Source organism: Cyprinodon tularosa, unplaced genomic scaffold (assembly GCF_016077235.1).
Source record: "Cyprinodon tularosa strain WSP-4 unplaced genomic scaffold, ASM1607723v1 ctg79, whole genome shotgun sequence".
In the NCBI taxonomy this organism is placed as follows: Eukaryota; Metazoa; Chordata; class Actinopteri; order Cyprinodontiformes; family Cyprinodontidae; genus Cyprinodon; species Cyprinodon tularosa.
In genome coordinates this window covers 2,542,516-2,568,360 of record NW_024039551.1, presented here as the reverse complement: position 1 = coordinate 2,568,360, position 25,845 = coordinate 2,542,516, and the positions used below count along the sequence as shown (strand labels likewise).

General features: G+C 40.4%; 1 protein-coding gene across 2 annotated transcripts in view; it reads left to right on the top strand.

The window, feature by feature from the left end:
* Nucleotides 1–25,845, top strand: part of herc3 (HECT and RLD domain containing E3 ubiquitin protein ligase 3) — a 42,813-nt gene that overhangs the window by 13,326 nt on the left and 3,642 nt on the right. The window contains exons 7-22 of one of the 2 annotated variants that reach the window (XM_038271093.1): nucleotides 2,931–3,082; nucleotides 5,557–5,633; nucleotides 6,660–6,784; nucleotides 7,976–8,035; nucleotides 12,751–12,862; nucleotides 13,036–13,225; nucleotides 13,358–13,521; nucleotides 14,314–14,427; nucleotides 14,571–14,594; nucleotides 14,676–14,777; nucleotides 14,938–15,108; nucleotides 16,360–16,503; nucleotides 17,832–17,998; nucleotides 18,538–18,604; nucleotides 20,516–20,598; nucleotides 21,804–21,987. In XM_038271093.1, the coding sequence (XP_038127021.1) occupies nucleotides 2,931–3,082; nucleotides 5,557–5,633; nucleotides 6,660–6,784; nucleotides 7,976–8,035; nucleotides 12,751–12,862; nucleotides 13,036–13,225; nucleotides 13,358–13,521; nucleotides 14,314–14,427; nucleotides 14,571–14,594; nucleotides 14,676–14,777; nucleotides 14,938–15,108; nucleotides 16,360–16,503; nucleotides 17,832–17,998; nucleotides 18,538–18,604; nucleotides 20,516–20,598; nucleotides 21,804–21,987 (1,936 nt within the window). The remainder of the gene's footprint in view (nucleotides 1–2,930; nucleotides 3,083–5,556; nucleotides 5,634–6,659; nucleotides 6,785–7,975; nucleotides 8,036–12,750; nucleotides 12,863–13,035; nucleotides 13,226–13,357; nucleotides 13,522–14,313; nucleotides 14,428–14,570; nucleotides 14,595–14,675; nucleotides 14,778–14,937; nucleotides 15,109–16,359; nucleotides 16,504–17,831; nucleotides 17,999–18,537; nucleotides 18,605–20,515; nucleotides 20,599–21,803; nucleotides 21,988–25,845) is intronic. The other variant, XM_038271094.1, reaches the window with a different exon arrangement.

The window sequence follows — 25,845 nt, the reverse complement described above, 5'->3', positions numbered from 1 at the left end:
GCTTTCTAATAGTGTATATGAGAGCGTTCTAATAGTGTATATGAGAGCATTCTAATAGTGTATATGAGAGCGTTCTAATAGTGTTTATGAGAGCGTTCTAGTAGTGTATATGAGAGCGTTCTAATAGTGTATATGAGAGCGTTCTAATAGTGTATATGAGAGCGTTCTAATTGTGTTTATGAGAGCGTTCTAATAGTGTATATGAGAGCGTTCTAATAGTGTTTATGAGAGCGTTCTAATAGTGTATATGAGAGCATTCTAATAGTGTATATGAGAGCGTTCTAATAGTGTTTATGAGAGCGTTCTAATAGTGTATATGAGAGCGTTCTAATAGTGTATATGAGAGCTTTCTAATAGTGTATATGAGAGCGTTCTAATAGTGTTTATGAGAGCTTTCTAATAGTGTATATGAGAGCTTTCTAATAGTGTATATGAGAGCGTTCTAATAGTGTATATGAGAGCGTTCTAATAGTGTTTATGAGAGCGTTCTAATAGTGTATATGAGAGCATTCTAATAGTGTATATGAGAGCGTTCTAATAGTGTTTATGAGAGCTTTCTAATAGTGTATATGAGAGCGTTCTAATAGTGTATATGAGAGCGTTCTAATAGTGTATATGAGAGCGTTCTAATAGTGTATATGAGAGCGTTCTAATTGTGTTTATGAGAGCGTTCTAATAGTGTATATGAGAGCGTTCTAATAGTGTTTATGAGAGCGTTCTAATAGTGTATATGAGAGCATTCTAATAGTGTATATGAGAGCGTTCTAATAGTGTTTATGAGAGCGTTCTAATAGTGTATATGAGAGCGTTCTAATAGTGTATATGAGAGCTTTCTAATAGTGTATATGAGAGCGTTCTAATAGTGTTTATGAGAGCTTTCTAATAGTGTATATGAGAGCTTTCTAATAGTGTTTATGAGAGCGTTCTAATAGTGTATATGAGAGCGTTCTAATAGTGTTTATGAGAGCGTTCTAATAGTGTATATGAGAGCATTCTAATAGTGTATATGAGAGCGTTCTAATAGTGTTTATGAGAGCTTTCTAATAGTGTATATGAGAGCGTTCTAATAGTGTATATGAGAGCGTTCTAATAGTGTATATGAGAGCTTTCTAATAGTGTATATGAGAGCGTTCTAGTAGTGTATATGAGAGCTTTTTAATAGTGTATATGAAAGCTTTCTAGTAGTGTGTATGAAAGGTAAAGCTTTTCACCAGTTTATATGAACAGTTCTCACTACTTTGTATGAGAGCTTTTGAGTAGATTATATAAGAGGTAAATGTTTTCACTAGTTTATGTGAGAGCTTTTTACTAGTGTTTGTGTGAGGTTTTCAGTATATTATATGGAAGAGTGTAATTTAATATGTGTATATGCAAGTTAATTCTGATTTATGTCCCTGGGGGCACCTCATAGTTTCCAGCCACAACAAGCAAACTGTAAACTGAGGCTTAGATGAACTTAAATCGTTGAACATTAGTTTTTAGCTGTATGCGTAGTTATTTTCTCGGTACATGGTTTGGTAATTCTGCATGGATGCTGCGCCAAGAGGTGTCGAAGCCAAAAAAACGCATTCTGTCTGGCACGAAAATGTGTTAAGGCACAGCCCCCACACATCCTTAAAAATTACACACAGAGCACTTTGGAGCCAAACTGTTCCATGCGCCATTTTGGTTGCGAAGGGAAATGTTAGACAACCGTCATCATCTGTTTCCCCCAAAGAGAAAGTATGTTGATATTATTGGCAAGTGTGCCAGGGAACGGTACATCCTCCAAATGGCGTCTGTTGGAATCAACCCCTAAAAGGCAGGAATGTAAAAATGTCACGGCCAAACTACATCCAATATGGCAGTTAAGCATTTTATTGAATCTTTTCTCTGTCACATTGTACTGCTTGGTGGTAAAGTTCTCACCAGGAAGGAGTCTTCCTGCTGAACTGTTTGAAATGTGACCTTGAGCTGATGAGGATCCCCAGGTGATAGCTGGCAGCAACACGCTGCTCAGAGCAGCCAATCGTGAGGATTCTCAGCAGCTCTCTCTGCCTCAATGACAGGAGGGAGAAAAATGCTGAAAGTCGCACAGCTTGACTCTTTTATTTTTGTAAAACTTGAAGGCAAACTCATCTAGTGATGGCACATGGACTATAAATGGGGAATCGTGCACAGTCAGATGGAGGAAGTGGAATCTCGATCACAATAACAGTTAGTTAGTTGGTTTAGTTAGCAGGTGGCACTTCCTGCTACTTTCAAAGGCTGATCCTTGTGGTTCATGTTTCCCTCTCATGCTTACTGACATTCAGCACTCCACTCCTCCTTTACTGCTTTCTGATTTTTTTTTTTTTTTAGATATGGTCAAAGTTGCACTTTGCCAACCTGTCTCCATGGTTGGACCAACATGAAATATCCACTGCATCTTCACAAAACAAAATGCTTCTTTGTATTCCATCTTATTCAGCTGTTTCTGCAGCAATTCTGCCGACTAACTTGGTGGTTAACGACTGAGTGAAGCCAGTTATGTGAGGTCACATGGTATTGAGGCGTTTTATTTTTTTTTTTAATCCTTCTGTGAAAGAGTTGTTGAGGGTCTGAACGTCATTTGTTTATTTTTGTAGATCTTTTATTTATTGTTACTATAGTCAAATTCAAGTTATTTCTGTGAACATTGTGAGGTTTTCTAGTTTTTCGTTTAACGGGGGGAGCCGGCTATTTAGTCCACGTGTAGCTTGTCTTACAGATGATTAGTCGGACACAGCAGGAGTGCTTAGGAGTGCTGTAAACAGTGCAGACCATTGAGGTGAGACGCATTACTTGGACAACCATCTTTATCGGGGCCCAGATTTAGAACAGTTTGATGCATCAGACAGTTAACTTTCCACTGTTCCCTCTGGTCGTATTATCTTTCTAAATAATGAAAGTAATTTATTTTATTCTATCAGGCACCACACTCTGGCCTTAGTCCCATCGTCCAGCGTGGTGTATGCATTCGGTTGCAACAGCCATGGACAACTGGGGACGGGAACCCTGGGGGACTCAAGAAGCCCACTTCCTGTCAAGTCAGCTTTTCTTACTGGAAACCTGCAGAGAAGAGGTGAGGACCAAATGTACCTGGTTCTCTGCTGTTAATTGCTCATTGATGGTTGCTATGGAAATAAGCTAACTGGAGGTACAGTTCAGCTGCCAGGGCTCAATGGTGCGACTGGAAAATATCTAATATGACAGCAGCTGTTTTTACCACGGTTCACACCTGTTTGTTTTCACTTTCGCTGGTGTTGACGTGGCTAATGCCTTCAATCTGGTCTGCCAGACTTGGTCTTCTCTTCTGTTTCTGTCCTGTTGCTGGTCTCCTGATTCAGATTACCCGCTCAGTTATATTTAGGATTTTCGATTTCAGAAAAGGTGATATCGATCAGCTAACTGGACTCTTTGAGTTCAGGGTAAGTGGGAGCATATGATAAAATTCTAACGCAGAAAACACCATCCACTATGAGAGGAAATAAGAAGCCCCAAAGAGTGCATTGCTTACCAATAGAACTTATCCAAGCATCTGAAATGAGCTTCCTCTGCAAGAAAACTGGACGCTCAACTCAGTCATCAGCGAGAGGCTCAGAGTGCAGCCGCTTCTGCTCCATATCCAATGGAGTCAGCTGAGGAGGATCAGACTTCTGTACCTGATACCCTCTGGACGCCTCCCTCTGAGGTGTCCCAGGTCCCAAGACACCATGGGGGGACTAAAGCCAGATACTTGCTTGACACGTCCGTGTGGTTATGTCATTATATTTTCTTCACCCTGCTTCATGGACAGCTCCTTGAGGAAAAAGATGGAGAACAAGCGACGGCTTCTACCAGGGACGACTGGCAAATATAAACTTCCAGAAACATCATGTGTTTTAGCGCACAAGTATCACTGTGGTCCGTGACAATTTCTCGGATGAAATAAAGAGGCTTTAATGATGGCTGTGTTTTCTACTTCCTCATGTAGTTTACAATCATAACCTCCTGGTTTGTGCTGAACACTCTCTCCTGAGGCCCGGGCACATTATTAGCTGCACAAAGTATAAAAGCTGCACAAGATGTGTCTGAAGGTCTCATTCTCTGTGCAGAACATACACTTGTCAAGCATAAATCAAGCTTATTTCTCTCAGATGGCCTTGGAGCCCCTCAGGCTTCCCCCAGCAGAGCTAGAGGAAGTGTCTGTTGAAAGGGACGTTTGGATAAGAGGAAGACTACGAGTACAAGAAAAACATTTTTTTCCATGTTCTTGACCTAATATGAAAATGAGCAGACATGCAGCTGAGATTGATATTTTTTCCATCTCAACCTGTAAAATAGCTGTACTATGTGGATTTACAGGAAAACTGTTTTTTTTAATTCATAAATTCAATATATATATAATATATCTATATATGCTCCCACTTGGTTTGAACTGTCAGCATGAGACTCAGCTATATTTGTCTATAAATCCAGATGAAACTTAACCCATTACATACATTACTTTCTTGACTTTCTGCTTCTGAAAGTTATTATCTTTGTACCAGCGTCTCTGAGAAAGAAGCTGTTTAGTCAGGTGCTTCATTTGGTTGGGATTAAGTTGATCTCGGATAATAAATAAAAAAATCTTGGTTTTATTTTTGATCAGGATGTTTGTTCAGCAGAAAGAAAAAGCTGACAACATCACACTACAGGAGGAAGGAAACTCAGCTGTTTACGACTTTATCAAAGCCTCTTTATGCTGTACGAGAGCAACAGCCATGTCTTTCCTGAAGTTTTTACCATAATGTGTTGATTGTGGTGATATTTATGGGCTAAATCACAAGACGTTTCTAAATATTTAAATTTGAGAAGAGCTGTGCCATGTTTTCCGCATCGATCCGTCCGCATAGTTACAGATTTTTCCTAGGTGCTCCGAGCGTTTAAGCCCAAAATGACGTAATTTGGCTTTGTGGATCTCTTGAACACGTTAAGCATAAACTAAGCTTTACTGTGACTAACTGTATTTGCTCTCTTTCATCCTCTTTTTTTTCTATATGTCTGCTTCTGTCTCCTTGTACCCCATTCTGTCCTTGGCAGAAGGCCGCTCACAGTGAGCCTAGTTCTGGTTCTCATGGAGGTTTCATTCTGCTCAAGGGGAGTTTTCCTCTCCACTGTTGCTACATGCATGCTTGGTTTAAAGGTTTGCTGAAGGCTCGGCAACTAATTGCAAATAAAATTTGTTGTCGCAGGGTCACCCAGGAGCAGCATGTCTTGCAAGCCAATGACTGGATGCAATTAACTGGTTTTCCTTGACAGAAACTTTGAACCAATAAGACTGTATGATCTAGTTTGTCTCTGTAAAGAGTCTTGAGATTATGTGTAATGAATCAGTGAAATAGAAATGAACTGAATTTAATTTAAAAAAATTGTCTTTTATTATTAACACAGTATTACCTTGTTTCTTTCTTTCAGTCTCAATAGAGTCCAATGTGATTGAAAGAAAACAGATTTAGGCTTTTTAGCTACATGCAATATATTTATAGTAGAGAATTTTTTTTTACATGTTTTAATTATTTTTTTCTTTGTCTTTAGGGGACTCAAAGAACTGCATTGTTCTAAAAATCATCTGTGGAGGAGATCATAGTTTCTTGTTATATTCCAATGAGCAGGTATGTATTTTAAGTTCTTCTTTCTTCCAATGGATGTCTTGTGAAATATTGTCTTCAAAGTTTTCTTTAGTAAAATGTTAAAGTCCAATGTTTTTTTTTCTTCTTTTATTTGCTGTTCCAACATGGTCATGCTTCTGTTTTATGATGATTTCATTCAATTCCAGCCCTGTTAGACAGAACTTTGATCGGTTTATAGATAAAATCTTTTCATTTTTTTTTGTCTCCCCCCCCAAAGTATTAACAGAAAATTGGACCTGGTGAGCCGATCAAAAATAACAAAACAGTACAGCAGGTGGCCAACCCTATACAGGGCCGTCGAATCCCCTACTGGTACCGGACTATAGCTAATATAAACTACTAAAGAGAAATAAAAAATCGAAAACAGGACAACCGGTCCCACCAGGCCGAAATCACAACGAAAACAGCATCCAAACAAAGGCTGACAAAAATACTGCATGGCAGGTCAGAGGTGACGGCTGCAGCGTTGTGGATTTGAATGAGCGAGCATAAGGGTGGAGACGCTCCCAGATAAGAACCCAGCGTATTTATAGGCGGTCCAACAGCCACTAATTGACCAGAAGAATCTATTTACCAAAAAAGAGTATCCAAACTGCAAAACATACAAAAAAAAATGCAACTAAAATCAATATTTAACCATCTAGAAAGAAGAATTAACAAAATAATAACTTTTTAATAACAAGAAATTTGAAAACAGTGAAGGTGGGATCTGGTTAATATTTAGTCACGCCTTCTGTAATGGATCTAATTTGCTGTGAAATGTCAAAGACCTTCCATCCACAGAGTAATAGCGACCTTCCCACCAAACAGTGACGAATTCAGTGTTTTGCCACCAGGAGGCAGTAATGTTTAAGCTGAAGCTTTTCATTTGAGAAATTGATCACCAACTTTTCATACCTGCATGGTTCGTCTTCACAAAGAGAATCAGCAGGGATAGTTTCATGCTTTGGATGCTTAAAGGAAATGACTTTTTGATTTAAAGTGTTTCTTCTTGTTGTATTTCCACAGAGTTCTGCTGTCTCAGAGGACTTCAGAGTGGTTAATGTTAGTAAAAGCCTCTCCCCCATCAACTATGAACAGTTAAATTCGTGGAGATTAAAACTGATGTACAACACAGACTCTAGTGTGGCAAAGTAAGTCAGACCTCATTACTTTATAGGAGATTAAAAACAGCTATTCAGGAAGACTTGTAAACTGGTTGTTCAGGCTCTTTTCTTTGGCCCAGGACATGTTGTCTTCCTAGTTGGAGCTTCACCTTTTTGCCAGGGGGATATTTTTTTCCTAAGGTATTTTCAGCTGCTATTCTATAAGTTCAGAGTTAACCCTTCTTTGTTTGAAAACATTTGTAGTCCCTCTTGAATCTTGGTCTGATGACACAAATCTAACTGTGCAACGTATGAAACTCACCATCCCCTCTGTGAAACACGGCGGTAACAGCATCATACTGCGGGGTGCCTTCTGCAGGGATAGGGCTGCTGCTCGCTCTCAAGGGGAAGTTGGACAGGAACTTTGAGAAAAACAGTTGGAAACAAACCCGTTCCAGAGAGGCTCATTAGGGCGTATCTTCCCTAAGACAGAACCTGCGCTGGTCTGGGGTCAGGAAATATCAGCTGATGTCTCTTTGCACCATGCTGGGGAAGCAACCTGGGAATTTCATTCAGGATTGTTGAGTCAGGGATCGTCTCCAGGTTGCAGTCTTTAGGCGTTAAGAAGTCTTGACTGGGGCTCTGAGGTGAAGATTGGACTGGGATTTAGTCTGAGCTTTAGCTGTATGCTAAGCTAGTAGAGGCATACACCAAAGGACCAAATCATTTAAAAATAAGTTTTTCTGTTTTCTTAGAATGACTTACTCTGGATCCAAATTAAGGCTGCAACTAATGATTATTTTGCAAATCGATTAATCTGTTGATAATTTTTTCGATTAATAATCGGATAACCAAAGGTTCCTTAAAGAATATTTTTTCCCAAATTAAACAAGGTGACAATGAGATGTTTCCACTTTAGGTGTTCTGGATTGAACGTGCTGACAGACGAAAAAGTTTTTATTTCAAATGCAAAATTTTACTTTTTTTTTTTTTTTTTTACAATTTTAATATAATTACTGCTCTAAGTGGGTCGCTCTGTCAGTTAAAGGCGTGTTATAAAGTCTCTGTACACCGTTTAACGATTAATGGATTACTAAATTTGTTGACGTTTATTTCATTGTTGATTAATCACGATTAATCCGATTAATTTTTCAGCCCTAACCCAAATCAAATATTTCTTGCTGATCTCACTGAATGTTCAGTTTTTTTTTAACCAGCAATGTTTGCTCTGTCCTGCAGTGACATTGTGATTCAGCTCTCCTCGACAGCGTGTTGGAACGCCAGCTTCCTGGACCAAAGGTAAATGAACTTCTTCTCAGGGATGAGAATAAGTTTGCTATGCTTATTGACCAACATCTGGTACTGATCTGTTTCTAATCTTGAATGATTGAATCGTACACTCCCCTTTCAATTCTAGCTTTTATTGGAGCTGAGGACAGCAGAGCACAAATGTGACATCTTAACAAATTACTTTGAACATTTTAGACAAAGAAAACAACAGTTATTACTTGAAGTTAAAAGCCGTGTAGTTTAATTTGGCTAACTGACCAAGCTCAAAGGGGCTAACCTGTTAGCTACTAAGCACAGCTAGCCACAGCCTTTCCCAGCTCTCCCCTTTAAGTAATGATCTTACATTTAGTTAACCAAAAACATATTTTTTTCAGTTTTATTACCAACCAGGTAAAACTTTTTCAGTCATTAGCCACACTAACATTACAGATGCTTTCAACTCTGCACAGACATGCTACATTATGTTATTATCCTTGTGCGGGCAACGTAAACGCTTACCTCACATGGCAACCTTTAGCCAATCATATAGTGATATGTCACTGACATGCACAGGACCCGAGCAGATCTGCTGTTTTGCATGTGATGCAGCTCTGCTTCACTGTTTTCACTCTTTAAGTCTCTCAGTTAGTTTTCAGATGTTTCTAGGCTGCATAAGAGCAACTTATGATTTAAAAGATTTCTGGATACATATTTATAGGTCACATTATTGTTATTATTGTACTGGTGGTCGGAGTATCCCACTGCCCCACCAGGTGGCGCTCAGAGGCTTATGCTCATTGTACCATGGTTGGTGAGAATGCTAACTTTAATTGGCGTGGCTTATGGTGGTGTAAACACACACAGTTTAGCAAGTTAATGACTGTCATCAATTAACACAGACGTCACCATAGCAACAGGTAAGCCCACCATTTCAGATTAGCCCATTCCACAGGTGAATACGAGTTAGGTTAGGTTTTAGTTACCATAAGCCACATACTGTATATGCAGGTGTTGGCCAACGCAAATAAAATCTGGCATATCATCTTTTTAACAATGGTTGGTTAGCACAGAAATAAATCAAGGCCAGTAATAATAGTTCCTATACCTGAACATAAGTGAGTTTAGTAAATTAAATAAAAATTTGTCAAAATGTTTATGTTGTGGGACCATGCTATATGCCAGTTAAACAACAAAGAGCCTTGCTGCTAAGAGGTCCTGGGTTCCTCTGCATGTTTGCTTGTCTCTGCAAATCCAGCAGTCCAGAAGTACATCTGCTAGGTTAGTTTATGGGTTTGCTGGTTGGTTGCCTGGTTATTTGGTTTACTGGCTGGCTGGCTGGCTGATTGGTTGGCTTGCTTTTTGCTGGGCTTGTTGGTTGTCTATTTGTTGGCTAGTTGTTTGGTTAGCTGGTTGGTTGTTTTTTGGCTGGTTGGCGGGGTGTTTGGTTGGCTGGCTGCTTGTCTGCTTGGTTGGCTGGCTGGTTGTTTGTTTCTCTCTGTAATGAACTAGTGAACCCTGCATTTGTAGCAGAATGAGGGAGATATGCAAAGGATCTAGGAACGGAGGAAGTCCTGTAATCCTGGAGGCCATACAGGTGCTGGTCATAAAATTAGAATATCATGAAAAAGTAGATTGATTTCAGTAATTCCATTTAAAAAGTGAAACTTGTATATTATATTCATACATTACATACAAACTCATATATTTCAGATGTTTATTTTGTTTAATTTTGATGATTACAAATGACAACAAATGAAAATCTCAAATTCATCATATCAGAAAATTAGAATATTGTGAAAAGGTTCAACATTGATGGCCCCTGGTGCCACACTCTAATCAGCTAATTAACTCAAACCACCTGCAAAAGCCTTTAAATGGTCTTTCAGTCTAGTTCTATAGGCTACACAATCATGGGGAAGACTGCTGACTTGACAGTTGTCCAAAAGACGACCATCGACACCTTGCACAAGGAGGGCAAGACACAAAAGGTCATCGCTAAAGAGGCTGGCTGTTCACAGAGCTCAGTGTCCAAGCACATTAATAGAGAGGCGAAGGGAAGGAAAAGATGTGGTCGAAAAAAGTGTACAAGCAAGAGAGATAACCGCACCCTGGAGAGGATTGTGAAACAAAACCCATTCAAAAATGTGGGGGAGATTCACAAAGAGTGGACTGCAGCTGGAGTGAGTGCTTCAAGAACCACCACACACAGACGTATGAAAGACATGGGTTTCTGCTGTCGCATTCCTTGTGTCAAGCCACTCTTGAACCACAGACAGCGTCAGAAGCGTCTTGCCTGGGCTAAAGAGAAACAGGACTGGACTGCTGGTGAGTGGTCCAAAGTCATGTTCTCTGATGAAAGTAAATTTTGCATTTCCTTTGGAAATCAAGGTCCCAGAGTCTGGAGGAAAAGAAGAGAGGCACTTCATCCACGTTGCTTGAAGTCCAGTGTAAAGTTTCCACAGTCAGTGATGGTTTGGGGTGCCATGTCATCTGCTGGTGTTGGTCCATTGTGTTTTCTGATGTCCAGGGTCAACACAGCCACATACCAGGAAGTTTTAGAGCACTTCATGCTTCCTGCAGCTGACCAACTTTTTGGAGATGCAGATTTCATTTTCCAACAGGACTTGGCACCTGCACACAGTGCCAAAGCTACCAGTACCTGGTTGAAGGACCATGGTATCCCTGTTCTTAATTGGCCAGCAAACTCTCCTGACCTTAACCCCATAGAAAATCTATGGGGTATTGTGAAGAAGAAGATGCAATACACCAGACCCAACAATTCAGAAGAGCTAAAAGCCACTATTAGAGCAACCTGGGCTATCATAACACCTGAGCAGTGCCACAGACTGATCGACTCCATGCCACGCCGCATTGCTGCAGTAATACAGGCCAAAGGAGGCCCAACTAAATACTGAGTGCTGTACATGCTCATACTTTTCATGTTCATACTTTTCAGTTGGCCAACATTTCTATAAATCCTTTGTTTTTATTGGTCTTCAGTAATATTCTAATTTTCTGATATGATGAATTTGAGATTTTCATTTGTTGTCATTTGTAATCATCAAAATTAAACAAAATAAACATCTGAAATATATGAGTTTGTATGTAATGTATGAATATAATATACAAGTTTCACTTTTTAAATGGAATTACTGAAATCAATCTACTTTTTCATGATATTCTAATTTTATGACCAGCACCTGTATATGTTCATGTTGTTTTGTGAAACTATGAACAGCTTCCTCTTTCACCTCCATAACTATGCAGGCTGCATACTATTACTATGGTTACAGAACCTTATTCAGCAAAGTTTTAGTGGAAATCAGATGTTATCCAACTTAGTGTGAACAACCTGTGCTATAAGCTCTCTTTGAACCTATGCGAAGGTTAGGCTGCTGTAAGGCTGACCCATCAGCAGATGCTTATCATTACCTGGAAAACAGCTAAAAATGTCAGCAGGGTGGAAAACAGACATTTGGAGGTGTTAGAAGCCGAAACCTGCAGGGATGATCAGGTTTCTCTCTAGAGAGGTTAATAAACGATAAAGGTGTGTGAAAGCAGAAAGTCTTTATTTAATGGACAAAATGATGTGTCCCTAGATGAGCGTGTTTTCACTGTTTGTCTGTCTTCTGCAGTTGATGCATCAGGCGCCTTTGAAAAGTTCAGTTTGGAGTATTCAGAAGAGTAGATTAATTTTCTCAGAATGTGTCATTTAACATGATCAGAAGTTCAGCCTCATCATATTAGCTTTACACTGATGCAGCATTAAAGCTGTTGAATTAGTTTAACATTTGCAGAAATCTCCTTTTAGAAGTTCGGTTGGTTAGACCCTGATCAAGCTGAGTTTGGATTTCAGGTCAAACCAAAATGATGTAACTCATCTCTTTATTGACCATCTTAAGCATTTCTTTTTCACTCAGACGTTATGTCTCACAGATGGTATGTTTTAAACGATAACTATTACCCTTTCTGTTATTAAATCAAAGCAGTAGAATCAAAATAAATATGTTGGTTGACATCAATTCCGTATGAAAGCTGAAGAATATCTACATTTATTGACCTAATCGGCATTATCAGTTGAAGGTTTCTGTTCCCCTTTGGTGCTCCATGGAGCGTTAGCACAGATCCTTCCTCATTCCTTAAACGTTGGTCATTAGTGGCTAAAAATTTTATTTGAGTTTATTGAAGTTTATTTTTTCCCCAATTTCTTTGCTTTCATTTGTAGAAATGTTTGAATCCATAATTTGGGTGAAGCAGTGATTTATTCATCTGATCTTAACTTGAATGACCTTGTCCTTTTTAAAAAGTAGTCCTGTGATGAACGTTGGGTCATATTTGGCAGCTGAACAGCTGGTGTTTGATAGATAAACATAGAGACTCATTATGTTGCTACTGGTTTATTGTTGGACCCGCTTATGTGTTTGGTCTCAACAGGATGACATCTGATGTGTTGGGGCTAAACCCAACCTTTGCTCTACCAAGGTTTAGAAGGTTTGGACTGTAAATATCTCCTGATTATCCAGAGGGTCTTGGCTGAGGTGTTTTCTTTTGGTTGTGTGAAACAGAAAGTCAAACTGGAGGAGCATTAAATGAACTGTACTGGTAAATTATAAGCAGTCTTCCTGTCTAAGATTTGACAAAAGTTTTTTTCGTTTTAGATTTGCTCCTAAATGTGAACCATAACAATTTGCTCATTATAATCCCAATAATACCAGCTCTATATGCTTATGTTTTTGTTTTCTCAGTGATGATGCTCACTTCAGAACCAACCCAAAGATCCCGGGTATTGATCTGAACTCTGTCAGAATGCTGTTCCAGGTTCTCAGCACACCAGCCTTCTCTGGACTGCTGGAGCAGGTAATAAAGCTGAAACATTACTGCAACATGAATTTGTAACGAGGCTGCAGTCCATCTCGTCTCAAGTCTTGTACCACAGCCCTGCTGTCCATCTACCATCTACTATAACGAAGTCCTCCCTCTGTAATAACCTTTAAATTAATTAACCACCTGAACAACTACATGTTTTTTAGGCCACCAAGAGTTTCCAAAGCCTATTAATTCCCCAGCTGCCACGCTCGCCACCTGATGTCGAAGCCATGAGGATCTTCCTCATCTTGTCCGAGTACCCCGCCTTGCAGGACTCCAACAACTACATCCGACTCACTATTCCCCTGGCGATGGCCATTCTCCGACTAGACACCAATCCCAGCAAAGTATTGGGTATTATATTTCAATGAACACTAATAATGCAAAATTTCTTTCAGGTAATATGTTAATTTTGTTTTTTTAAACAAATTCAACAGCCAAAGTTGAAGTTTTCCTTTTTGTCTTGAATCCTCTCTTCTCTGAAAGATAACTGGTGGTGCTTTATGGATGACAGCTTCTTCACCAGAATGGTTGACATGTACAAAAGCATTGTTGTGTTCATGCTGACTGGCGGCAAGACGATCATGGTACCCATCTTCTACGAGAACTATTTCCTGGCCACATTGCGGCTGCTCGAGAAACTCCACAAGGTATCTAGACTCATCGGCTGCTGCCAGTAACTCAATCCCCTGTCACACCTTGATGATTTAGCCAGCGTATGCCTGACGTATGTAAAATCTGGCAAAAACGCTGGCATACATCGGATAAGTTTTGTTCAGTTTTGCATAAGTTACGAGCACGCTGAAATATGGTGAAGCACACTGAAGTACGCTGATACACATTGACATGGCAAGTAGGTCGAGAAGTTTTGAGCTCAAAATGCAAGTGTGTTGTAAATCTCCTGTTTACTGACTCTCCTGCTCCTGTAAGAATTGCATCAGGGGGAACAGCGCTGGTATCTTAGTCCCTCTGAGGGAACAAGTTTTAATAAATTCTCAATCTTTCAGCATTTAGACACAATCTCAAACCTCTACCAAGCTCAATGTCATGTCCGCTCTACCTGATAACTACCTACTCCACAAATAGTGGAGTCAAATAGTTGGTGCTGAAGCAGCGCCAACTATTTGACTTCTCAGCGTGACGTCAAATGACGCAACATTTGTGGAAAAACAAAAGCAGCTTACAGAAACAATGCTGATAATTGTCACTTTTATTGGTAAATGTACTTCATTATGTGGCCAAAACACTTTAAATCCTAAATGGACTTTTCAGATATTATCCATTAGTTTGCATTTTGTCAAAAATGTAACCTGTAATTTGCTCTTTAATCGATAATGGAAATAATCTGGACCAGACTCTGGATCCATTCATGGTTCTATTCTAGCATGGCTCTGCTCTGACATTTCCACTCTTGCAAATACAGGCTTGTTTTGTGTCACCAGGTGAACCTAAAGGCTAACCACGTGGAATACAGTCGCTTTTATATTCCTGATATCACCAGTCTGGTGGACATCCAGGGAGACTACCTCAAATGGTTTCTGAGAAAAGCTGAGATTGTGAGTGGGGTGTTTATTTTTGTTGTTCGTCACTAATTCCTCATCTTGCATGATTCCCAACCCCTGCACTGAAAAGAGCAGGATTTTCATTATCGTTGGCTGATTTCTCTTTCTCGATTTCTGCCTCTTGTTTTGAAACACAGAAAATGGGCTCATCCCCCTCGCAGGTAATTAGACCTTGAATCTGAAACATCTTCAGTGAGTGTTTGTACTGCTGGGTTTTTAAGGCCTTAATTGTTGTGAACCAGCAGAAAGACTCTGCCTCAGTGAACCTCTGTGCCTTCCCGTTCATCCTGAATGCCCAAGCCAAGACGACGATGCTGCAAACAGACGCTGAACTGCAGATGCAGGTAACCAGCCGATCAGGGTAAAGATGTCTGTCTCCCCAGAAAATGAATGAATAAAATCTGGAATTAAATACATAAACTTTAGTGAAGTGGGGATTTGTTTTAATAAATGTCCAATATGTCATCTTGATAATTTGTCTCTTTCTTTGTCATCGCTGCTAAGATGGCAGTCAGCGGTGCAAACCTTCACAACGTCTTTATGCTGCTCACGCTGGAGCCCCACCTGGCTAGAAACCCATATCTGGTGCTCCATGTGCGCAGGGACCATTTAGTCAGCGACACGCTGCGGGAGCTCACCATGTACTCTGATGTGGACCTTAAGAAGCCACTCAAGGTGAGCAGAGTCCTCAGGGGTTCTGTAGAACCTCTAGAGACGGTAGAACTGGATCTATTCTGGTCTGCCTACAGTTGCAGCCATTCAAAATGGCCCTTCCCAGTCCAACGCCAGCCGAATGGCAGCCAACTCCCAGCCACTAGAGTGAACCCGTCCTTCTCCTGGGGGTGCATATTTTTTTCTACTATGACTCCAGCCTTTCACTGAATTACAGGGTCTAACCAAGAGAGGGCGCTTTTTTTTTTTAGATCTTAATGTCTACAAATCATGACAGAAAGAATATTTTAGTACAAAGATTGATGTTTAAAAAGAAATTGTAGGGGACCAGCCAAGGAAAGTGGGGAAATTTTGAATGGCTATACTGTAACTATGTTTGTGAAATCCTTGATATACAAATTTTCTACAACGTTGCTTTTATCGTCATTCTGCTGTTGGTTACATTTTGTTTTGACCTTAGCAGTTATAATCCCTGAAATTCCCAAAATGAGGTTCCATATTCAAATGTTCGAGTTCTGTTAGAAAGTTTCAGATGCTGGTGAAGATTCTGAGTCATCCAGGTCATAGCCATTCCAAAAGAGTTAAAAAAAACAATCAACAGGGGATTGTTTTTTAACTCTTTTGGAAAGTTGCAGATATTTTCCTGCCTGTGGTTCTGTTGGAAGCCCAGGTTGCTTTGATAGCTGCTTTCAGGTCATTGGCCTTGCTGGTTCTGGTGTCTCATCTCAACAACAAGCTATAGATTCTCTATGGGGTTCTAATCAGGCCCGTTTGTTGGCCAGTCTAGATCTAAACCAGCTTTTTGGGCCCAAAATTTTTCTTAGATAGCAGCTGAACCACATTATGTTTAAAGCGCACTGGACGCTACTAGACAGCAAGCTGGTACCTCCAACAGACAGGATGTTCCGACCCAGCGGGGAGAACCTGCATCATGTAGCGTGGTCAGTGTTCATATTGATCAAAAACATCATGCGGGTATTGGTCACCACGGTTACAACCTCTTCAACAAGGTCCAGATTATGTGAGACTTTGAATTTGGGCTTTTGATCAACTTTAATCTGTATTGACTCAAACAGTTTTATTTTGAGAAGAATCTTTTCATTATGATGTTTTTTTTATTTGTTGCTGTTTTTACTGCAAAAAGTTATATATAAGTGAATAATAATAAGTCTTAAAGTTCAGATTTGAACCATCTGTAGGAGCCCCTCCCAATGTCCGACCTTCAGGATCATCCATGGTTCTGTTTCCCTCCAGGTGATCTTTGATGGCGAGGAGGCCGTGGATGCAGGCGGCGTCACTAAAGAGTTCTTCCTGCTGCTGCTGAAGGAGCTTCTGGATCCGGTCTATGGGATGTTCACTCATTACAATGAATCCAACCTGCTGTGGTTCTCAGACAAAGTAAGTTCTGCAGTAGGACCAAATGAGCCCTCCTCTGATTAAATGACGTCTTCTTGTGTTGGATCAAATCGTAGGAACAGGAATGCCTTTTAATGGTCTTGTTAAATCCCCCCAAAAAAACCTTTCCGAAGTGAGGTTTGAAAATTGTTTTAGAAGTTGGTGACCTATTGTTAGATTGATGCAATCCTCTGCATGATGCATGCAGGCTGATATTTGACCTGCAGGAGAGTTTCAATGGTAAAGCAGGTGGAGCATGGTTTACTAAACAAGCCCCTTTGTGATGGAAGATGTCCCTGAAACTCCACCATTCCTAGATCCTACACACATGTTCATGTTTTTCGATCCTCAGATATATATATATAAAAAAAAAAAAATCATATTTGTTATTAAATATGACTACATAATCCGAGTTGGCAGATCTGTTACTGGAGTGATTTCAAACAGCTGTGCTGCCTACAGAGAGAGCAGCTGATAACTGATCTGTACAAAAAAAACAGCTTCACTACTTTGAAACGAGAGGGAAGGCTCCTCTGTTTCAGCACCATTGATTTATCTCTGCATATTGCGCAGCGTTTGTTGAGGAACAGTGTATTCTCAACCACTGTGAAGTTTGTTTCCAGTTGGATTTTTAGGCTTTGCAGAGTCAGCAAGACCTAGTTCACAGTCGATCCTATGAGTGATTTTGATGTGAACCACGGAGAACAGCTCTAGAATGCATGGCCGGAATTAGAGATCCTGAATAGGATCACCTGTAAACTAGATGAGCTAAATATCCTGCTTCTCTCATTGAGATCCAAGATCTCATTTACAAGTGAGATGTGTCTTGATAAACAAAAACAAAATAAAAAAGATTTTCCTGTTATATGATCTTGGCCATGTCTTGGTCTCCGTTTATGTGTTCTTGACTAAAACTTGACTAAAACCCTACTTCACATTTCCTGTTTAATAATGCATCCTTCTTAGTTGCTTGTGTCATTTGATCTGGATATGCAGCATCTAAGAACCGTACAGCATTAGTTTGTAAATGTATTCATTGCTGCTAAAACAAGGGTTCCTCTACTAAAGGACAGCTTTATTCTACTCTAAGGTCTCTTCCATCAAGTCATACTTATAGATCCAAAAAGCAGGTGAGAACTTTCGCCCAAATATCAATGTAGTGATAGTATATAAAGCTGTTTGTATAGTTTTGAGAGCAGAATGAAATCAAACACAGTGATGTGATTTAAACAAAGAGAAATAAAAAAACAAAGCCCTTTTTAAGGTGGAAGGATGAGAGATTTAGAGCAGGCATCCATCATTAAGGTTGACCTTCCTGTGAATGTGTCCAGTGTTTTGTGGAGCAGAACTGGTTTCATCTGATCGGGATCGTCTGCGGTCTGGCCATCTATAACGCCACGGTGGTGGATCTGCACTTTCCTCTGGCTCTCTACAAGAAGTTACTGAACGTGTCGCCTTCACTGGAGGACTTTAAAGAGCTGTCGCCCACAGAGGCCAGGTATGCTTTGTTTTTTATGTTTCTTTTCCAGTTATAGACTTAGACTGAAGTTTATTGATTCTTTGGGGAAGACTCCCTCTGGAAATTAAGGTTACCAGCAGCTTACAGGGCAAAAAAGTATTAAGTTAAATTAAGTTAAAATTAAGCAACAAAAAAGTATTAAGTTAAATTAAATTAAAATTAAGCAAAATACAAATAAAGAATACAAATAGAGCACAGCTCCTGCTATGAATGAGTTTATCCCATTGTCTGCTTTGTTTATACTCCAGTGAAGAGTTTAGTTAACATGACTTATGATCTGCCTCAGAGCTCAGGTTAGCATTTACATCCACTATTACCCAGTCGGTGTAACAAACCAACTCCAGTTTGTTTCCAGTTATACCATGATGACCTCATCACAGCAGAATCAGCCTCTCTGTCAGACTGGTTGAGCTCTAGTCCTACAGGCTTAACTCTGTCCTTTATTGGTTTAGTGGTTCTGATATTTTCTCTTATGTTAGAAGCTTGGTCTTCAATAACATTCTCTTTTCCCCCACCAGGAGTCTTCAGCAACTTCTAGACTATGAAGGAGGAGACATAGAAGAGACGTTTCTTCTCAACTTTGCTGTTAGTAACTGTTTCAAATCATATCAGTAAAAGTTTGATGGATTTCCTGCTGAACCGTTGAGTTTAGATGAAGGACGAGGCATGGATCCCTTCATGTGTGTCGAAGAAGCAGTTTTTTCCCCTACTATAATCATTCCTGATAGGAGAACAGGACAACCCAGCTACATCAATAAGAACCAAACTAGGTTAGGGCAGAGAGGAGTATTGGGACACTTGACCAAGTCCACGGACCTTATTTTGGTTCTGGGTTGAGAAGGAGTGTTTGGGCTTGTTGCCCAACCAAAGACCTGCTCCTGAACGATGGTCAGAGTAGCTCGGCTCGGTGTTCCTCACAGATCTATTCTGATCCCCATGATTTTTTTTCTGCTCATCTTGGCCAGTTTATTTAATATCCCAGTTGTCCTCAATTATTTCCTATTCAGTGGCGCATTCCAGCAGGCTCTCCAATTTGACACCTCTAGTTAATCTATTTTTTTATATATTTGGTGCTGATTGATCAGAACTTATTCTGATTAATCCACCTTACAGGAATGGTACACCCAAAACATGATTAGCCTTCATTTTCTACTCACCCCCATGCTGAACAACACTCTGGCGTACTTTTTTGATATCTCAAATGCATCTGGAGATCTGGGAGGCTTCTTGCTGTCTGCTGACATTCAAATAATGGAGGTCTATGGCGCCCGAGACAGAAAGGTCCATAAAAGTCCACAAAAAACGTGTCAATATTCCTCCAAACTGCTCGTCCAATGTATTCCAAGTGTCCTGAGTGGGTAGCATCCAGAATTTACTCGAAACGAAGTCATTTAGAATGTTTTTAGAGCATAAACAGTAGTGTATAGGATTTCCTGAAAGCGCGCACCTGCGCGATCACGACGCTACGGAAGCCGGCAGACCAAACCAGCGCATTCAGCTCGGCAAAGAACTCATGCTCTTCCTCAACACTGAAGTCCTCAGACATTTTTCTTTCATTGTTTCTTTCTTTGCACAGGTAAACAGCACATTTCTTCTTCTACGCTTGCATTATCGGCAGAGCAGACGCTGAATGCGCACTTTCATCTGGTTTGGTCTGCCGGCTTCCGTAGCGTCCTGAACGCGCTGGCGCGCGCTTTCAGGAAGTCCTATACACTACTGTTTATGCTCTAAAAACATTCTAAATGACTTTGTTTCGAGTAAATTCTGGATGCTACCCACTCAGGACACTTGGAATACATTGGACGAGCAGTATGGAGGAATATTGACACGTTTTTTGTGGACTTTTATGGACCTTTCTGCCTCGGGCGCCATAGACCTCCATTATTTGAATGTCAGCAGACAGCAAGAAGCCTCCCAGATCTCCAGATGCATTTGAGATATCAAAAAAGTACTCCAGAGTGTTGTTCAGCATGGGGGTGAGTAGAAAAAGAAGGCTAATAATGTTTTGGGTGTACTATTCCTTTAAGATCACCTATAGTAGTATTAGTTAAAGCAGCTGATATTAATTCTGGTTTTCTACCTCTAATTGGTTCATAGGAGTCCACTTAGTTAATGCGCTAAATGGTCCCATTAAGGTACCCCAGCACTTAATCCATTTAATGGATCCATCAGAGCCGTTAAGAGTTTTTGACCCCCAGTCAGTGTCCAGGTCACAGTTGGAACTGTCTTTTGTTGAACGCTTCAACATCAGATGCAAAAGATCAAATTTCCTTCTATTATTCTTGAAGTAAACCTAACTGAACTTGGATCATCCTCCCTCTGTAACCCGAGGAAAGGTTTTACTAATCAGTTTTTGTATATTTTCATTGATTAGCGCACCTAGAAGATGTTCAGTTTGAGTCAGAAGTTCTCATTTACGGTTCCTCCGTTGCAGAGCTCCCCATCACTGTTGGGATCAAAAAGTTTAAACTTTTCTTTTTATTTATTCCATCTTAGATCACCAGGGAAAACTATGGGATGACAGAAACCAAGGAGTTGGTTCCTGGAGGAGAAGACATCACTGTGGACAAAAACAACAGGTTTGGCAGCTCTAAGATCAAATCCATCAGCTAGCCGGCGGGTTTATTAGGAGCAGGTAGGCACGCAGTGTCAACATACCTGACAGTGGTGAACGGAGGAAAACAGTGTGTTCTTGCTGAGGTTGTGTAGTGCATTTACAACACCCGGCTTCCTCTTTGGATGAAAAGTTAAACATCTTTTTTATGCAGTTACTCCAAATAAGATTTCCTTAAAAACAGAAAGCTTGATCTCAGAAACAATGGTGATAAAAACAGCAGAAAAGGAAACTCAGCTCTTCTCCTTCAGTAGGTTGCAGTAACCTGTGGTGTTAAAGCTTAGATCCTTACAGGCTGAGCAGAAGTCAGTGGGACTGATGCTTAATTCATCTGGACAGAAAGGGGGTCTGCGACCCCTAGGGGCTCTGAGGTAGTGCATGGGGGTTGCAATTTTTTCCAACTAATTAAAATGTCTTTAAATACACATTAACATGAATTCAACACACTGTAGTAAACAGATAAATGGAGGCAGAAGATGTCTTTCAGTCATCAATGCACACATTCAGCGACACACAGGAGCTCTTTCAAGCTTTCCCATCAACCAGGAATCAGAAATACTTTAATAATCCCAGGGAGAAATTACTTTTGTTACATTACTCCATCTGTAATAGAGTGACTATAGGAACAGGTTGATATAACACTATTTCATACAATACATATAATAAGGGGGTCCCCGCTCCATCTCGCCATCAGTTTGGGGTTCCTTAGCTTGGAAAACGTTGAAGACCTCTGCTCTAAACCTCTGATATGCAGTCTGGGAATCGTACACAGAACCTTATTTCTGCAAAGCAAGAGTGCTGCCAACTTTTTCACCCTGCAGCCCCTCAGTTTAAATTTAACCATAAAATCAATTAGCAGATTTTTCCCTTACCCCGTAACATTATTTAAACATGTTCTTTGGGGAAAAAAACTATTTAACAAATAAACTAAAATTATAAGCAGAGTTAGATTTAAAAGTATAGAGTGCAGCAGGTTGAAAGCGATGTTGTCTTTGCTGGTCCAGCATAACCGAATAGAGAATCACTTTAGTCTGTTTAGAAAACCTCTGCTGAACAAGGTCTCTGAGATGTTAATGGCTTCATCTCAGGACACAAGGACAGCGGAACGATGATCAGATGTGTCACTATTTTAGCCCTGATTCTAACAGTTGGTGACTGATTGTGTTACAGGAAGGAGTTCGTGGAGGCCTACCTTCGCTACGTGTTCTCAGACTCGGTGAGCGAGCAGTACTCGGCCTTCTCCTCTGGTTTCCTGAAAGTGTGTGGAGGGGAGATCCTGTCGCTCTTTCAGCCCTCAGAGCTGATGGCCATGGTGGTCGGTAACAACAATTACAACTGGGAGGAGATGGAAAAGGTAAGTCTTGATTGTCACTGTGATGACATTTTTCAGGGAAAACTGTGTCCTCTTACTCTCTGTTTCTGAAGCGTCTTTTGCTACTTACCCTCTCCCTCCTATTATGTAACAAGCAGTCTTTTCTCTTATTCCTAAGAAGGATAAGAAGCCTCTCAAATTTTGCCCCATTTGACTTCTAGATGTTGAAAGCAAAACCTTTTGGAAAAAGTTAGTAAGTCGCCTGATGAAAATTCTGTCCTCAATAGTGGCTGTTGACCATACTGACTTCATCAAAGGTCGTGATTCTTTCACCTACCTATTTAAAGGTACACTATGCAACCGGTGTTGATTTTCCAGCGAGGCTCCCCCCAGAGGGCGAAAGTAAAAGTGCACTGTCGTAAATATGCACAGCTGTTCTCCTGGTTTCTCCGTCAAGCCAGGCGCGGTTGTTTTGAGCTTAGCAGACAGGCGAACGCAACGAATGCACACACTGGACGCAGCTGGCGCGACAGAAGCAGCGAGTTTACATGCAAAGTCAATGGTTGACGCGCGTCAAGGCGCAGCAAAAGGTCCCGCGGCGCGTTTTGAGCAGCAGGCGCAGCGCGTCTGAGCAGCTGAAGCAGCGCGTCGGGCGCGTTTAATCATCTGACGCAGGGAGAGAGACACAGCGCTGATGATCAGAGGCTATGATCACTCCTCTTAAACAGTTTATTGACGCCTAAATTGACTTAAAATGCAGAAATCTGCCGGCAGAATATGCAGTTTGGATTATTTAGATGAAAAACACCTACCAGCTGCCCCGGTGAACTGCGAGGAGGTGACCCGGCCAGAGGCTGCTGATGAAGGGATTCCGACTGTCGGCGCACCGCTGGTATGTGGGGGTCTGAGCGGCTCCGACAGAAAAAATATTGAAGGCAGGATGATAATCTGAATGAACTGACGGCACTGATTACGTTTTCAGGTTTATTTTCTCACTTAAAAACATATTAAAACTACTTTATTCCCACTGATCACAGCAAATATAGCTGCAAGGCAGAGAAAGGATAGTGAAGCTCCGCCCAACGCGCGTCAGACACACTTTTGCACCGCGCAGCCAGAGCAGCAAAGCTGCTTCAGCCGCGCGTCAGAACTAACTGGTACAAGCAGCAAAAATGAAGCAGCAGACGCGATTTTGCTGCGTCCGATGTGAACGTAGCATAACTGCACAAAGATCGCCACTGTGCTAGCAACGAGAATGCTTTTAACTGGGGGGTGTAGCAGTTCTCGCCGTAAAGCAAGACTGACTCTCGTGAGACTTCTGAGCCTGTGGGTGCGGGTCGGTGCTCCTGCAATTGCAAGTGCAGTATTTCCCCCACAGACCACCAGGGCGGCCGAGAATACCTTTGTTCAACCTGAAATGACTCATTTAATCATCCAAAAAGTTATGGAACACATTAATTAACTGAAAAATGTTGCATAGTGTGCCTTTAATAGTCCCCTTCTGCCAGATGTCCCTGAAGTCTTTTGATCGGGTTGAGTGGGATTCTCTTTTTTTTTTATACTCAAACATTTTTGAAACATGAATCTCTTTAAAAAATGGTATAGTATTCGCCCTTAGCAGCTGTCCATACAAACAATAACCACTCTCCTTGTTTACTTCTCTGCCAAGAGACCCGACAGGGCTGTTCCCTATGACTCTATGATTCTATTGAATGAATCCAGAGATATCTAACTGATAGGGTGTCTTTCTACGCCGATGATATCCTCCTGTACCTATCAGACCCTTTGCATAACTTATCCAAAGTTCCGACAAAATATCAGGTTAAAACTCTGGTTTAAGGATAAATTTTAGTTGAAAATTAATTTTCAATGTTATTATTGACCTGCAAACATTAAAACTTTGTTTTTAAATGTCTTTTTTTATAACTTACTTTCCAATTCTTTCTATGGACCTGATTTCCAGAGTCCTTAATAAAGTTAGAATGCAATGAAAATAAAAGCAATGGTACAGTGGAAATAATCAGTCTAACTGTGCCCTCTCAGTATGGTCACAAATGGAAGCTTCTTCCTGTCTTCACTCCTCCTTTAATTCTCTACTTTGTTCATAACTACCTTAGTCTAAATGTATAGCCAAATGTACCTCAAACTTTTTCGTAAAGCCCTCTCTTAAGATTTGGACCCAGGTCTATTTTCTGTTAAAACCTGTCAAGATGTACTCCGAAATCTTCATTTTATACCTTCGACTACTGAAGAAGCTCTTTCTGAATAGGAAGAGGAGTTGTTGCTGTGGAAGATCTGTTTACTGACGGTACTTTTGCATCATGCGACAAACTTGTGTCTAAATTCAGCATCCCGCGCTCCCATTACCTCAGCATCATTTATCCATTTCTCATCCTGTCTGCCTGAATCTCTTGTAGACTCCATCCTTAAACTAAAGATGAGTTGTAAGGGAACATTTGGGAAGATCTAAACTTTCTTAAACACATAACCTGAGACTATTGATATCATTAAATAACAGTGGGAAGAACACCTGGATTTGTAAATCTCTGAAAGTTAAGAGTCATCCAGTTTTTTTATGGCTTCAAGACATACCTTTAGTGTATGTAATGAGTTTGTTTCATCTGGATTCATAGACCGATAGTATCGTAGACCGATAGTATCATCATATTGCATAGTTCATCACATAACATCATCAGCATAACAGTGGAAATCGTTCCCAAGGGAATTGGCCCTAGCACTGATCCCTGTGGTACTCAACAGATAACCCTGGAGCATGAAGAAGATTTATCATTAACATAAACAAACTGAAATATGTCAGATAAATCAGATTTAAAACAGTCTAGTGTTGTTCCCTTAATTCCTACAAAATGTTGAATTCTTTCTAAAACAATATATAGATTGACTGGATCAAATGCTGCACTGAGATCTAACAAAAAAGACTTAACCGCAGCTTTTAGACATTTGAGACAGAGAAAGGGTTCAGATTTGCTTTTCGATTCAAGGATTTAAATAATGTTGGAGCCTTTTTTGGACCGTTTCTCTTTCCTTATTGCTCTTAGCTGGAAAAACGACTTTTACATAATAATGAATCAAGTTGGTTCTCTTTACAAGCTGTTGGAACCTGACTGGATCAGAGCAAACCTTTGCATTGATGGCTGTCATTATGCAAGAACTCTCTTGGTTCTCACACCTTGTTCTGTTTTTAGCATTTTGTAGAAATGTTTATTTGTAAAAAAAAAAAAAAAAAAAACCAAAGCCTTAAAATGCCTCCCTGGCCTTTCACCTACATGCCTCAAGCTCTTTCCCATGATGATACTAAAATGTTCACATGTTGGAAGCCCTTATTAACAGAAAAAAACACTACTCAGCAGAGTACATGAAAACACAGACTTGTTTTTTCTCTCTTTTATTGGGGGGAGAAAGGTCATTTCTTCATGGCAGATATGCAGAGGCCGGTTGTTGGCAGCTTGGCAGAAGTACACCTTTGATGTAATTATATTGATCTGCAGTTTTCACCCTCTTATATTTGACCTAATTATCAACGTCAGATGGAACTTATGTATATCTTTAACGGACTCTTTAGAAACAACAGTCACTCTGGTTGACTGGAAATAGGCTCTGTATATCTTAAGTGATGATAATAAAGTTCTCAACACATCGCACCGCATCACGTTGATGATGTGGTGCTGGTAGTTAGGGGTAGCTACCCTAGGCTAGAGCAAGCTTAGTTTAGTACTGCCATGGCTTCTCTCCCTGACTCGCCTGACTCCTTTCTGACTCTTTAAATCTTCCTCTCCTCTCTACTGCTCTCTTTGTCAGATGATCAGTTATTCCTCTGCCTCGTTTAGTGATAATGGTATGTATGTTAGATGTAGTATTTTTGTAGCTTGGGAGGCGAGG